The 15,290-nt window shown below is 36.1% G+C and overlaps 1 protein-coding gene across 6 annotated transcripts in view; it reads left to right on the forward strand.

Annotated features, from left to right (window-relative positions):
• The window catches only part of AEBP2 (AE binding protein 2), a 94,474-nt gene that overhangs the window by 26,446 nt on the left and 52,738 nt on the right, over nucleotides 1–15,290 (forward strand). For 5 of the 6 annotated variants that reach the window (XR_016394879.1, XM_089920375.1, XM_089920372.1 and 2 more), the window contains exon 3: nucleotides 128–235. The exons of the other annotated variant lie outside the window; for it this stretch is intronic. Coding sequence is in view for 4 of the 5 variants with exons in the window: in XM_089920375.1 (XP_089776501.1) it covers nucleotides 128–235 (108 nt within the window). In the remaining variant the exon portion in view is untranslated. The remainder of the gene's footprint in view (nucleotides 1–127; nucleotides 236–15,290) is intronic. 6 annotated transcript variants of the gene reach the window in all.

The following is a 15,290-nucleotide window of genomic DNA, read 5'->3' on the forward strand; positions in this document are numbered from 1 at the left end:
TTGATTGAGTTGTACAATAAATGTCTCTGTGAATTGAAGACTTCCAACATGTTTATTTGAATTTACAAGGAATAAAAGTCCTTGTTGAAATAAGTGATGAAAACAATTATGGCTCTTCTTTTAACAGGTGTTTGTTTGCTTATGGAAAGGTTGTAAAGTATATAACACTCCGTCAACCAGTCAGAGTTGGTTACAGAGGCATATGCTGACACACAGTGGAGACAAACCTTTTAAGGTAAGTAAGTGTATGTGAGTTTTTTCTTCACTTCAAGTTAGCATGTTTTTTAATGGGCATACTTTTGCCCTTCTAAAAGTTTTTTAAAGAACCATTTGTTTTAACATTCCCATAGATGCATGGAATTTATAAAATAGATGAAGGTAAAGATAATTTAATCTAATTTTTTAAAATTTGAAGACCAGAAAAAAGTCACTGTGAAGGTAGAGTCTTGAAAACAGCTAGTGTGCAGATCAGTGACTTGAATGTATGTCTTTAAAATTGCTTGGTTGTGGTTAATACCTTGTGCTCTAATTATATTTTCTCACTGTCATAGGTTTGAACCTTTTTATTAGCAAACAGTACTGATTATTATATGAAAAAATAAAATCATAGAACATTAAGGGATTTGATTCTTTTCACTCAGTTTTGAGGTCATGCTACTGAGCTCAGTCGTAAATTACCGTGTCAAATCGATGTATTTGGGGAAATCTGTACAAAGAGCAATTTTCTGTAAAAACCATTTTTCCTTTTATCCTCATTAAAAGTTAAAATATTTTGGTTTGTAACTATGGAAAGTGTATACCATAGAGGTTAAAAGTTTGTATTTAAAGAAGTTTCATAAGTTAACACAGTGTCTGCTGGTATATAAATACTGTGCCAGAAACTTCCCTTGGGTTTCGTTAGAGAAGGAGATTATTCTTGTAGAGTTATTTTTTTTTAATTACTTAATTTTTTTGGAAAAGACAATCATTAACAACTTAAAAAATTATAAAGAAAAAATTTAATTGAGAAATCTTGCTCCCTTTCTTGTTCCTTATTTTCGCTCCCCCGAATATATAACCATTGTTCTTAGTAGTGAATTCTTTATGAAACTACAAGCAGATACATATGTAGGATCATTCTCCTTCCTTTTACACAAAATCTAATAAACTGTATACTGTCTATATCTTAGTTTTTATAAGCTTTTTATTTTAGAGCAGTTTTAGATTTATAGAAATATTACAAAGATTGCAGAGTTACTGTATGTCCTATACCAAGTTTCCCGTTATTAACATTTTTATTGTATGTATGTGTACCTTGCTTTTGTAACATACTTTCTAGTAGAGATCTTTTCATATCTGTTCATAGACAATATTCTCTTTTTTAACAGTTTCACAATATTCCATTGTGTTGCTGTAGCAGTTTATTTAAGCAAACTTGTATAGATACTTGGGTTGTTTTTAGCCTTCTCCTGTTGCAAATAGTACTGCAGTGATAAATCTTTGAACATATGTCATTTTGTACATGTGTAATTGTATATGTAGGAGAAATTCCCAAAATAATGTGAGTGGTTGGATCGAAGGCTATATAAGCATTGGTAATTTTGATAACTATTGCCAAACTGCCCTCTCTAGGGGTTGTGTCCTCATCAGCAATGTTAGAGTGTCTGCCTTCTTCACAGCTTTGCTAAGAGGGTGTTCTCAAACTTTTGTGGTTTTGCCCATCTAATAGATGAGAAATTGCGTCCTGATGTAGTTTTTTATTTTTATTTTTTGGCCGCGCCTCATAGCTTGCAGGCTCTTAGTTCCCTGATCAGGGATCAAAACCCAGGCCCATGCAGTGGAAGTGCCAGGTCCTAACCACTGGACCGTTAGGGAATTCGCTCCCCTGATGTAGTTTTGCTTTTCCTTTATTATTGATGGAGTAGGGCATCTTTTCATATGTTTAACCATTTGGATTTCTTTTTTTTGTTGTTCTTTTTAAAATAGTCTCATTGAGCCTTCTGTTGGCATGTGGGTCCTATAATGTTAACCCCCTAGTCTTCCCTATAGTCATACTACAGATCCTGGCCCTGAAGTACGTGACCTGGGACAGTTTTTTGAACTTCCCATCTAACACATAACTGGTAATAATAGTTACCTCATAGAGTTGTACAGTATATAGCTAGTAAATGTAAGAGATTATTGTTGTTAAAGTAAAAGAATCATTTCGTTTCTCATTTTATTTCCATATATTTTTCTTTAAGGCAGCAATTCTGTTGCTGGGCGATTATGATGTTCAGGTTAATTTCACAGCCTGTACAAATGGATTTCCGCCCCCCCCCCCCAGATCTCTTTTTAGAAACTAGAGAAGATTCCCATTGGAGAGGGGGGAAGAAAATGTCTTTAAAAGGCAGAAGTTAAGGAGTGTGATTTAGTGAGGCATTGTTCTATAAGTCATAGGAATCATTTGAATCAAAAAAACATTTTTTGATGTCTGTAGTACATGGCAACGTGCTAGGCATTTGGGAAGCAAGGTGAGTAGGAAAGGCAGGCCTCTGCCCATCAGGGAACTTACATCTTTAGGTTTATACAGATGTAAGTAGATTTAAATAGTGAAATGTCACTATAGGTCACTATAGTGACCTTCAAAAGGTTCTCTGGAAACATGAATTAGTGATGAATGGGGCTGGAAAACAGTAGTAGGAGGTGAGTGGGAGTTGGCTATAGAGAGGAGGTGATGAGGTGATGATGCTTGAGGCAAGTCCCTTTGAAAAAAATTTTTTTAGTTGTAACATGATATAATGTACAATAAAGTATTTAAAGTACACTTAAGTGTTCAGCACTTTAAAGGTTTGTTTCGTATGTTTGTATGCACCTGTGTAACTACCATTCTGATGAAGAATATTTTCAGTAAAACCAAGTTGCTTAATGTCCCTTCCCAGTCTATCCCCCTCCATCCTCTACTCCTTCCCCCAGGCCATGTTATGATTTCTATCATCCTGGCTTAGTTGTATGAACTTTTGTGTCTGGCTTTTTTTCACTCAACAAAATAGCGGTGAGATTTGTCCTTGTAGGTATCAGTCATTAAAAAAAAACTGCTGTGTAGCATTCCAGTGTCCAATAAACCATAGTTTATCCATTCTTCTGCTCATGGTTTTCTAGTCTTTGGCTGTTATTAATCAAGCTGTCCTAAACACACTGTTCTACATGTCTTCTGATGGCACACATGTACTCATTTCATTTCTCTTCGTTGTATCGTTAGGAGTGGAATTACTGAGTCATAGAATATGGCATATTTAGCTTTAGCAACTACAAACTCTTTTGCAGATTGGTCATATCACTTTACATTACCACCAGCAGTGAATGAGAGTTTTAGTTGCTCTGTATCTTGGTATTTGCCATCTTGTTAATTTTAGCCATTCTGGTGTCTGTGTAGGGGTATCCCATTGTGGCTTTAATTTTTATTTCCCTGGTGAGTAATGATATGTTGCACACATTTTCATGGGCTTTTGGCTATTTGAATTTCCTTTTTTGGATGAAGTGCCTATTCAAGCCCTTTTCTATTATTTTATTGAATGATTTGTCTTTTATTATTATATAAAGTTTTGTATATATTTTGGATACAAGTCCTTTGTCAGATATGTATATTGTAAATGCCTTCTTCCAGTCTGTCTTTGGTTATCCTTCTCACCTTTCCTAATGAGATCTTTTGAAGAACAGTTTTTAGTTTTAATGAAATCTAATTTATCAATTTTATGGTTAGTGCTTCTTACATTCTATTTAAAAATTGTTTGCCAACCCTCAGTATGTGAAGATGAGGAGGATCGTAACAGAGCTAAGAGTTCTGTCTCATGGTAATAGGGAGGTCATTTCAGAAGTGTGTGTGTGTGTGTGTGTGTGTGTGTGTGTGTGTGTATAATATAATTTACAGGGGCTTCCCTCGTGGCGCAGTGGTTGAGAGTCTACCTGCCGATGCAGGGGACACGGGTTCGTGCCCCAGTCCGGGAAGATCCCACATGCCGCGGAGCGGCTGGGCCTGTGAGCCATGGCCGCTGGGCCCGTTAGCTATGGCCGCTGAGCCTGCGCGTCCGGAGCCTGTGCTCCGCGACGGGAGAGACCACAGCAGTGAGAGGCCCGCGTACCGCAAAAAAAATAAAAATAAAAATTTACATATCATAAAACTTACCAAGTGTATAACTAAGTAGTTTTTAGTGTATTCACAGGTTTGTGCAACTATCACCACTAATTACAGAAATATGTACTTTTGAAAGAAAAGGAAGCATAAAAGAATGAGTGGACTATTTAGGGAATCACATGTAGTTTCATATATTTAGCGATACTATATGGTGGCAATTTGAAAATATGTAAAAAAAATTTCTGACTAGTGAGCTTGGACTCTCTAGAAATTAAGTATAAAAGTAATTGGTTGCAAAATGTTTTCTTTGCATTACTGTTCTTATCTCTTATTACCTACTAGTCTGGAATCCGATTATTATAAGGAGTTTGCATTGTATTTTTTGTCTTTTATTTTTACCATAGGCTTCAAGCACTTGCCAGAGAGTTCAGTTGTGTTCATATCTTAAACAACATCGGTGTGGCTGCTTTGTGGTTGGATGGTTTGTGTGTGGGATAATTGATAGAATCATCTTGAAGAGAAATTTTTTAAAATGTGCACTGTCTTTACTGAAAACATTTAAAGTTGTTAATTCTTTAGAATGAAGCCTGAATAAATAAAAGGGATGGAGGGATAGGGAAAGGAAGGGCTAGAATAGTGCCTAGTGTTGCCTGGCTATGACAGACCTTGGGAGTTCACAGCCAGCAAAGCTTTTCCTTAGTTCCTAGTAGACTCGCTCTTCTTCCTCTACTCTGTCACATGGAAATAAGTGTGTTATAAAGGTTATGCTTGCTTCATATTAAAAAATTTGACATTGACAAGCTTAAATAAGAAGGTAGTGGAACTATAATCTAACTATTTGACTTCTTAACGTATATGTACAAAGTAAAGAAATAAATGGGATCGTTTTGCACCTACGTGTATTGTAACTTTTTTTTTTTTTGGGTCATGTTGCTTGACTTGCTGTATCTTAGTTTCTGGACCAGGAATTCCCTAGCCTACCATTTTAGTTTTGTATTGGACATCATTTCATGTCAATAAATTAACCTTTTACTGGTTGTGTGATCTTTCTATGTAATAGTTTACCATATTTTATTTAATCATTCCTTGATGGATTTTGTTGGTCCAGTTTTCCACAATATAATCAGTTAACACATTTTTATAAACTACTTTTGTGAGCTAATATAAATTCCTAGAAGCTATTTTGCTCAGTCAAAGGGTATATGTCTAGGCTTGCTTTTGAAAGGTATTATTCCCCCTACAGAAAAACATACCAATTTGTATTCTAACCAGCAGTGTATAATATAGTGCCTGTTTCTCAACAACCTTGAGGCTTGTTATTCTATCTTTACCAATCTGCTGGTATATGGTAACACATTTCTACTTATATACAGTGCAGACACATACAGTGTAAATACAGTATAAATACTTTTCTATATATTCACATCATTTTTCCTCTGTATTAATTATTTTGTATTTTTAGAATGGAAATCCTTTTTGAGCTCATTATTCTTTATTATGAAGTAGGAAAAAATTTCCCTCCTGTGATAGGAATTAAATATTTTCCCCATTTTGACCTTTTTCTTGACTTTTTATGGTACTTTTTCTAAAACACAGATTTTTTAAACTTTTAATTTTGAAAAATTTCAACTTGCAGAAAAGATACAAGAACTCCCATATATTTCTCTCTCACACATGTATGTGTAAAGAACTCCTGTATACCCTTCAGCCAGATTCACCAGTTAACATTTTGCCACATTTTCTTTCTCTGTATCTTTCCATCCAGCAGTACATCATCCATCTCTCCATCTGTCTCCCTCCCCCCATCTCTCTCTCCTTTCCTCCCTTTTTTCCTACATACACACACACGCACACGCGCGCACACTATTTTGGGGGAACCATTTAAGAGGAGCCGTATCCCTAGATACTTCAGTGTGTGTTATTTCCTAAGAGCAAGGACGTTCATTTACATAACCTTAGTACAGTTACCAAGTTCCAGAAATTTAACATTGATGCCATCAGCTATTCAGATTTCACTAATTGTCCCAATAATGTCCTTCATAGCCGTTTTTCTCCCCCCTTGGTTTAGAATCCAATTGAGGATCATGCATTACATTTAGTTTTCATGACTCCTTAAAACTTACAGTTTCCTCAGCCTGTCTTTATCTTTTATAGCACTAATATTTTTGAAAAGTACAAACATTTTGTAGTATGTTGCCCACTTGGGGGTTGTTTGATGTGATCAGATTCAGTTTATGCATTTTTGGTGAAAATAGAATAAAATTGTCACAGTATCACTTCAGGGGACACTTGATGAGAGTTTGTTCCATCATGGATGAAATTACCTAGCATCACTTGGTTAAGGTGGAATTTGCCAGGTTCTCTACCATAAACTTATTATTTGTCCCTTTACAATTAATGATTAATTTTTGGAGAGATACTTTGAACTATATGAATATATTGTTCCCCATTAGAACTAGTTTTAGTATCCATTAATGTTTCTTGCCTGAATCATTTATTACTATGAGGGTTACAAAATGAGTTTTTTTCTCTCTTCCCATCTAAGTTTATAAGTTGACATTCTACTTTCAGCGCTTTCTACTCTTTATTCTATCAGTCAGTCAGTCAGCTGTCTACAGAATGACTCGTATTATGTTATTCTTTTTTTAAAAATAAATTTATTTAATTTTTGGCTGCGTTGGGCCTTTGTTGCTGCACGTGGGTTTTCCCTAGTTGCGGCGAGCGGGGGCTACTCTTCGTTGCAGTGCGCAGGCTTCTCATTGTGGTGGCTTCTCTACTTGCAGAGCATGGGCTCTAGGCACGCGGGCTTCAGTAGTTGTGGCACGAGGGCTCAGGAGTTGTGGCTTGCAGGCTCTAGAGTGCAAGCTTACTAGTTGTGGCGCACGGACTTAGTTGCTCCGCGGCATGTGGGATCTTCCCGGACCAGGGCTCGAACATGTGTCCCCTGCACTGGCAGGTGGATTCTTAACCACTGCGCCACCAGGGAAGCCCTATGTTATTCTTTGGCTTATAATACATTTTGATGCTCATCTAATACAGATTTTTATATATTTATCAGTTTTTGCTCATATGGCTTCTGGAGCAACTGTCTAAAGATTCAGATGGTAAAAGTCCATTGGAGTGTTGGTAATGGCAAAGGCTAGAAACTGGAAGTCTGTAAGACCTAATTGAGTTGACATGGGAAATAAATGAAAGTCATGGATGTGTCATTTATGTTTAAGTTACATTTGATGTTTCTTAAACTTGTTTGTTTTGTGCTTGAGAAGAAGTTAATGTCATATGAAAATAATTGATCATGTCAGCTCGTTATGAAATTTTAGTTTTGTAAAATCAGACATACTCCTAAAATGTAAATATAGTTTTTTCTTTTAATAATGTTTATCTTTTATAATTAAAGTGCAAAGATTATTCCTAGATAAGCACCTTCTGCCCCAGCCTCTCCCCATATTCTCTTTGTCTTGTGTATATACCCTTGCTTTGTATGTGCATTTAGCGTTTGTGTGAAGGGGAGTTGCTGCTGCCATTTTGTTTAACGTAGTGAAACCTTTTATTATTAAAGGCTTGGAAAACATTACATGTGTTTATAGGACTAGGATTTTGGAATTCTTTCAACTATTCTCTGGTCTTCTTTCTTTTTAAGTGTGATTTTGATTTTTCTTAGTCGTTTGGTATTAAGCTTTATCATGGCTAATTGGCTTCAACTCACCATGCTCAGAAATATTTTACTTAACTGAAGAAAATAAAAATTTAGTCATACATAGCATGTTTGGTGATTGTTTTGATTTCCTTTTTTGCCAGTGTGGCAGTGGCTTGTCTGAACAAATTTGTATAGTATGTTAGAAATTACATAGTTGTACTTTTCAGATAGGCTCCATAGTTTTTTTTCTCTTCCTACATGTTTCTCCCCTACTCTAGTATTTCTGTTTACTTTGAACACAGTACTTGTCACTTAGTTGTCATGGGTTAATGAATTTATTGTAAGTTTTCCTCAGCAGCAGGTCTCCAGCAGCTCAACATGATTGGCTTCGTTCATAATAGTGACACATCTGAGTGACTTCTTATTGTGATAGAGTATTGCTTGAAAAACTCAGATTTTCTTTCAGGCCTTATACATGAAATAGACAGTCTTTTTAGGTGTTTTGGAATCAAGAACGTAGCCTAAATTGTCGATGAAGAAAAAAGAAATTTTATCAGACCAGACTTAAGCTATCATATCTTTATTACTGTGGGTGGCTTACAGTTGTGCACACAGGCAAATTCTGGTAAATTTTACGGGACATAGTGATGCTAATAATACATCATTCACTGCGATGGGTGATGCAATAATTTCCTTCTTCAGTTCCTTTGTAACCTGTTTCATAATGTTAGTCGATACTGATAATTTAAAAAATCTTTTGCTTTTTCCCCCCAGCATTTTTGAGGTATAATTGACAAATAAAATTGTAAGATACTTAAAGTATACGTCGTGATGATTTGATATGCATTAGTCAATTGTGAAAGTATTCCCTCCATCTAGTTAATTAATACATCCATCACCTCACAGATATATGTATAAAATACATTTTAAAATTATATATATATTTATTATGTATCTTTTTAAATTATATATTTGTGTGTATATATATATCTTTTGTGAGAATCTTTTGCTTTTCAACAGACACTCTCTGTAATAACACAAAGCTTAAAGCACCCTGTTCTAGCTTTAATTCTCCTTTACCTTTTTGTGTGTCTCTGTGTGTCTGTGTATTTGAAGCTCTCATGTTCCCTAGCCTTGGCAGACAGTTTTTAGGAGGCTCCCACTGACCAAAGATGGTACAGTTTGAGTAAAATAAGGAAAATAGCTGCAGTGAACATGATGATACTGAAAAACAAAAGGTGATTCCTCTCCCCTCCAGAAATGAAAAACCAATTGGTCACTGTTGAGAATGGTAGGGATCTCATTATTTGGAAATCTGGTAAGAATCAAGAGGTAGTTCTTTTTTTACTATATGAGCTGTGCCACTCGGTATTCAAATTCTGGTGCCTGAGTTGCACCCATGACCAATTAAATTAGAATCTCTGGGATGTGCTGCCTGTCATTGCTATATTTAAAGAAATCTTTCTGGTGATTTGGGTGTGTACCCAGGCTTAAGAACTTCTGTTTACAAGATATTTCTCTTACGGGGGGACCTGTAAGAAAAATACCGCTTATTATAACACTAGGTGAACTTTGTTAGTTATAAAAGCTGATAACTAAGCAGTATTTCTCTGGTAAATGAGGTTACCAATTCAGTGCTCGTTGAAAGGAGGAAAAAAGGCACAGGGGAAGAAAGATGTATGCTGTGTTTACTATGTGCATGTTGCATATGGGATCTTGTTTTTACTCTTTCTTCTCTGGGCCTCCTTGATATCACACTTGCCTGTTGTTCATCCCCACCCAGACTCAGTGGCTGCTTCTTCCCAGTCTGCTTTGCTGACCTCTGTTCTGCCTCACTTCTAAATGTTGGAGAGTGCTGTCAAAAATTCTCACCCTAGGGCTTCCCTGGTGGCGCAGTGGTTGAGAGTCCGCCTGCCGATGCAGGGGACAGGCTCAGCGGCCATGGCTCACGGGCCCAGCCACTCCACGGCATGTGGGATCTTCCCGGACCGGGGCACAAACCCGTGTCCCCTGCATCGGCAGGCGGACTCTCAACCACTGCGCCACCAGGGAAGCCCCATAGTCCTTTGGTTTTAAATACTGTGTATATTCTGATTACTCCCAGATTACCTGTAGCCCTGACTTTCCCTCTTGGATTCCAGAATAGAATATTCAGCTTGGATGTCTAATAGGGCATTTTGAACTTAACATGTACAAAATCTTGGTTTTCCATTTCAAACATGGTTCTATTTTAGACTCAGTAAATACTAAGATCTTCCATCCAGTTACCCTGACTTGAAGAGCCCTGAAATAGTCTTGATTCTTCTCTTAACTTTTCCTATACCGCCCCACCCCCCCATGCATTAGCAAATCCTATCGATTTGCTTGCCTCTCAGGGTATTTTGAATATTATTACTACTTCTCACTCTGTTATTCCCAGTTCTTCTAAGGTTCACTTAGTTATTACTATTTGAAATCCTTGATAACTCCTCTCTAAATTAAAATCTATTTCTTGGCATGATGCATAATATCATATCTGATACCTGCTTCTCTACTCTCATTCATTCCCTTACTTTACCTTCATAGGAAATTGTGTTCCAGCCATACTATATTACTTGTAGATCTCAAATGGGTCACATTTTGCCCTCATTGTGGTTTTGTATAGGCTGTGCTTTCTACCTGAGAATCTTAAAAGCTTTTTGTTTTGGAAAGATTTTAGAATTACAGAAAGGTTGCAAAGATGGTACAGAGGGTACCAATGTACCTTCACCCAATTTTTTTCCCCCAATCTTATCATCTCACATTCTGTGGTACATTTGTCAAAACTAAGAAACCAAAGTTTCTACCTGGAATTTTTGTTTTCCTTTAGATTACCTGCTAATAAATACTACCGTATCTTCTGTGAAACTGGTGTTTTCTGCTCTATGTTTCAGTCGCCCCTTGTCGATTTTCATACTACTTAACGGGAATATGAGTATGAATAAGACAGTCTTTGTACTAGCAAAGAAAGTCTTAGTGTTGCTTCATTCGAACAAATCTGTTTGAAAAAACTGTCGTTCCACGTTTCAAATTTTATAACAGCTACTTGCCCACAAGAGTAGCTGACATATTGAATGTTTCAGTGGATTTGGGAGACAGAACATTTAAAACACTCAATGTCCAACAACCAGTTTTTTCCCTGATTGTTGAAACAGGCTTTTTTTTTTTTTTTTTTAAACCAGAGCACCATGTGTGGTAGCTTGAGTTCCATAGTCATTGTTGTATGTGTGGGTGAAACATTGAATATTTGAACAGTAAAATCACTCAGCACCATGAGATGTTTGTGTTAAGAGGAGTGAAGGCACTAAGACCATTTGAGGCAGCAGATTTGTCTCTCGCCTTGTTCTCTGGGATAAACACTAAATGAGTGGAATATTGATTAGATGGTGCTTAAAATTACTTTCTCTATTAGGGTAAAATAATTTGTGTTTTAGTGAAAGGTGTGTGATTCTGTTGTATTTCTTTTCATTAAAAGTACTCTTTTTCTCTCATTCTAAATTCTCATTGTACTTTCTATATTTTCTTTTTTAGATTTGTTTTTTATTCTTGACTGATGAATAATCAAAATCAAATATAAAACAATTTTCTGTTAGAATTCTCATTATTGATTTTATATCCTGAGCATTGAATCATTGCTGATTAAAATAAACTTGTGACATTTACTCTCTCACTTCTAGATACTACCAGGGCTTAGTCTTTGTAGTTTTGAAGGAACCCAGGACAAAATGAATCTGTTAGCCTATTTGGGCCCTTGTAATTAAGGATAATCCTGGGTGGATTCATATCACAAAATCCCTTTCAATTTAAACCTGAGGACTTGGACCTGAACTGTTATTATCATGGCTGCTTTAACTGTAGTCACGTTAGCAAGCAGTTCTAAAATTTGAAATGTGGAGTTTCTCAACAAATTTTTTTGAATAACCAGTACTAAACTGGGAATCGAAGGGCAAAGACTGTTTTATTTATATTGTATTCCTTGAAGTATCTGACACATGGGACACAAATTATGCTTATTCAAAGTATGTTTTTATTTTTTATTTATTTTTTAAAATTTACTATTTTTGGCTGCGTTGGGTCTTCGTTGCTGCACGTGGGCTTTCTCTAGTTGTGGTGAGCGGGGGCTACTCTTCATTGTGGTGTGCGGGCTTCTTATTGCGGTGGCTTCTCTTGTTGCAGAGCACGGGCTCTAGGCGCACGGGTTTCAGTAGTTGTGGCTCACGGGCTGTAGAGCGCAGGCTCAGTAGCTGTGGCTCGCGGGCTCTAGAGCGCAGGCTCAGTAGTTGTGGTGTACGGGCTTAGCTGCTCTGTAGCATGTGGGATCTTCCCGGACCAGGGCTTGAACCTGTGTCCCCCGTATTGGCAGGCAGATTCTTAACCACTGCGCCACCAGGGAAGCCCTAAAGTATGTTTTTAGGATAGGTGTTAGGAAATACAGGGATGACATCTAAAATTGAAAAGAAAAATAAGTACTGCATGGCTTAGTCTATGGCAGTACTGTAGAATAGAAATATGTGTGACCCAAATGTGTTGTTTAAAATTTTCCAGTGCTGTGTTAAAAATAATTGAAAAAAGTGAAAATAATTTAAGTAATATCTTTGACTTAACAGATTATATCATTTCAGCACCTTATCAATATACAGTATAATTAATAAGATGTTCTGCTTTTTTGGTACTAAATCTTCCAAATTTGGTGTGTATTTTATACTTAACAACACTTTTTAATTCGGACTAGCCACAATTTAAGTGCTCAGTAGCTGTATGTGTCTAATGACTAAAATGTATTGGACAGTGCAAAACTAACCCATTAGGGCAATTCTACTTCATCACCCTTAATTCAGGTGCTAAACAATTCATCTTTATTTAATTTATTTTTTAACCATTTTTAAAAAATCGAAGTATTGTTAATTTACAGTGTTGTGTTAGCTACAAGTGTACAGCAAAGTGATTCAGTTATACATACATATATATAAAATGTATATATATTCTTTTCCAGATTATTTTCCATTATTGGTTATTACAAGATATTAAATATAGTTCTCTTGCTACACAGTAGGCTTTGTTGTTTATCTGTTTTATATATAGTAGTGTGTATATGTTAATCCCAAACTCTTAACACCCCCCCCATCTTCATCTGTATTTAGATTTCATAAAATTTGCAGTTGGAAAAGTAGATTCACACACACAAGTTTTCCAAACATATTTAAAACTTTTTCAGTAGTTAAACTGAATATCAGGTTTTAAATTAAAAATTAAAAGTTATTAAGGAAATACAAATAAAAACCACGATGAGATAACACTTCATACTCACTAGGATGGTTTTAATAAAATAAATGGAAAATAACAAGTCTGGGCAAGGATGTGGAGCTATCCTTGTATAACCTTGTATTTGTTTATACATTGTGAATACACTGAATACCACTGAATTGTATACTTTAAAATGGTATGTTATGTGAAATTCACCTCAACAAAATTAATAAAATTAAATAAAAATAAAAGTTCAGTTTCTTATAGTAGCCTTATTTAAAATGTTAAGTAGCAGCACCTGGCTAGTGGCTTCTGTAGTAGACTGCGGTGTTCTATGGCAATGTGGTAATCTACAGAAGACAGAAGCTTTAAAAACCATTATTCTTTCCTGGTACTCAAAATACGTATAGTAAGTTTTTAAATTCTAAGAATTCAGCATCCGTTAGATGCTAAACTTCTCATGGTCAGAATCTGTAGCTGAACATTCTTGATGTAGGCTATCTGAGGACCACACTATTGATAGGATTGTAAGAATTAAATGAATTGGTAAGCACTGAATATGGCTGATTGCTTCTTTTCAGGGTTCCCATAACACTCTGTGCCTTACCCCTGACTATAGTCCTTTGAAGTTGTTGCTTTGTATGTATGTCTTGCCGATCACATGTAAGCACTTTCAGGGCAAGAACTGTGTCTTAATCATCCTTATACTTCTAGCATCTTACATAGTACTGAATATAGAATAGATAAGTATTTGAACTAAAATCTTGAGTCATTCCTCTGCCTCTTAACCTTTTGTTAGCAATTCTCAGTACAGTTAGAGCCCATAACATGTCTCTTGTATATTGAAATAAATAGAATAATTATTAATGGCACTATATAAGGATTTTGCTGTGAGATGTCTTAGCTAGCATTGGTTTTTATCAGAATCTATAAGCCAGTGTATTTAGAAATACCTGTGATTTGCAAGATGCTTCTGCTAATATATATATATTCATGAAAGTATGTTCCTGCCTTCAAAATGCATGGAAAAGATGAGTTAGGATAAATTATCTAATTATGCTCTGAAAGTGTGAGGATGTCCTCAAAAGAGGATGAGCTCCCTTTCACGTGGGCAGATTTAGAGAGATTTTGTGAATAAAGTTATAATCTCAACTAAGAGAGGGTTGTAGTGTGTTTTTAGAAGTTTAAAATGGTAGAGGTACGGTACCTAGATTGAAAGAGCCTGGAAGCATGTGGATTTTTTGGTGGTATTATCTAGAAAAATGTAATTAAGTTGAACCACCTGGGAATAATGTGATGGATACATTTAGTAGCATACGTTGCAAATTTGCGTCCTTGTAGTTTTGTTTTCAAGTCAGAAACTAAGCAACTTTAATAACTTACTAATAGAAGGCCACCAGCAAAATCCAGCTGTGGATTTTGCTATTTGGGGATCGTTTTGGAAAATGTTTGTTTTAATTAGTAACATTCATTTGTTAGAAGACCTGCAAATACTATTTTCTAAGATCTAACTAGAAATCACACACTTGCACTGTAGCTAATTTGAACATTGTAATTTTAGTGGTATCCAAACATTCTGCATTCATTGTTGGAATAGCAGATCTGCCAGGTGACTTGGGTAGTTAAGTTGACCTCTTGTTTTCTCAGTCTTGCAAGTACAGAAGGCTGAGGAGGCAGTATTTAATGGAACTTATAGAGGGTTGCATAAGACCAACCCTGAGCATACAAGTTGTCTTCTCTGAGCGACTAGCTCCAGTAGTTTAAAAGTCAGTATTATTGTATTTCTTTCTTGTCTGTTAAAACAGTGTAGAGCAGTTGGGAGCCTGATGAAGGTTTTGAAGTAGCATATATCTTTTTTTTTTTTTTTCTTGCGGCCCCGCGGCTTGCGGGATCTCAGTTCCCTGACCAGGGATTGAACTCGGTGAAAGCCTGGAATCATAACCACTAGGCCACTGGGGAACTCCCTGAAGTAGCATATATCTTAAAATAAAAATAACTTTGAAAATCCAGGAATCCCAGTAATTGTTCGATTATCTTATTCTTTGATGTGAAAACAACTTACTGCTCCTCTTAGTTTAAAAGTGATTAACCTCCAGATTTTTCTGGGAAGAAGATTCCACTATTTTTGTCTTGCACATGGTGGGAAGAGCAGTAAACTAAGGAGTCATGAAAGTTTCCAGGCTCTGTCACTGGTTAATCTGTATTTTGTGCAACCTATAAAGTGAAAGGGTTGTACTAGTCCCTCATAGATCCTTTCTGGAATTAGTTCTGTAGTGTTACTGATTTACTTCTGAAAAT

This window comes from Delphinapterus leucas, chromosome 11, assembly GCF_059928025.1.
Source record: "Delphinapterus leucas isolate spDelLeu-1000000601 "Yukka" chromosome 11, BTC_Dleu_Yukka2, whole genome shotgun sequence".
NCBI lineage: Eukaryota > Metazoa > Chordata > Mammalia > Artiodactyla > Monodontidae > Delphinapterus > Delphinapterus leucas.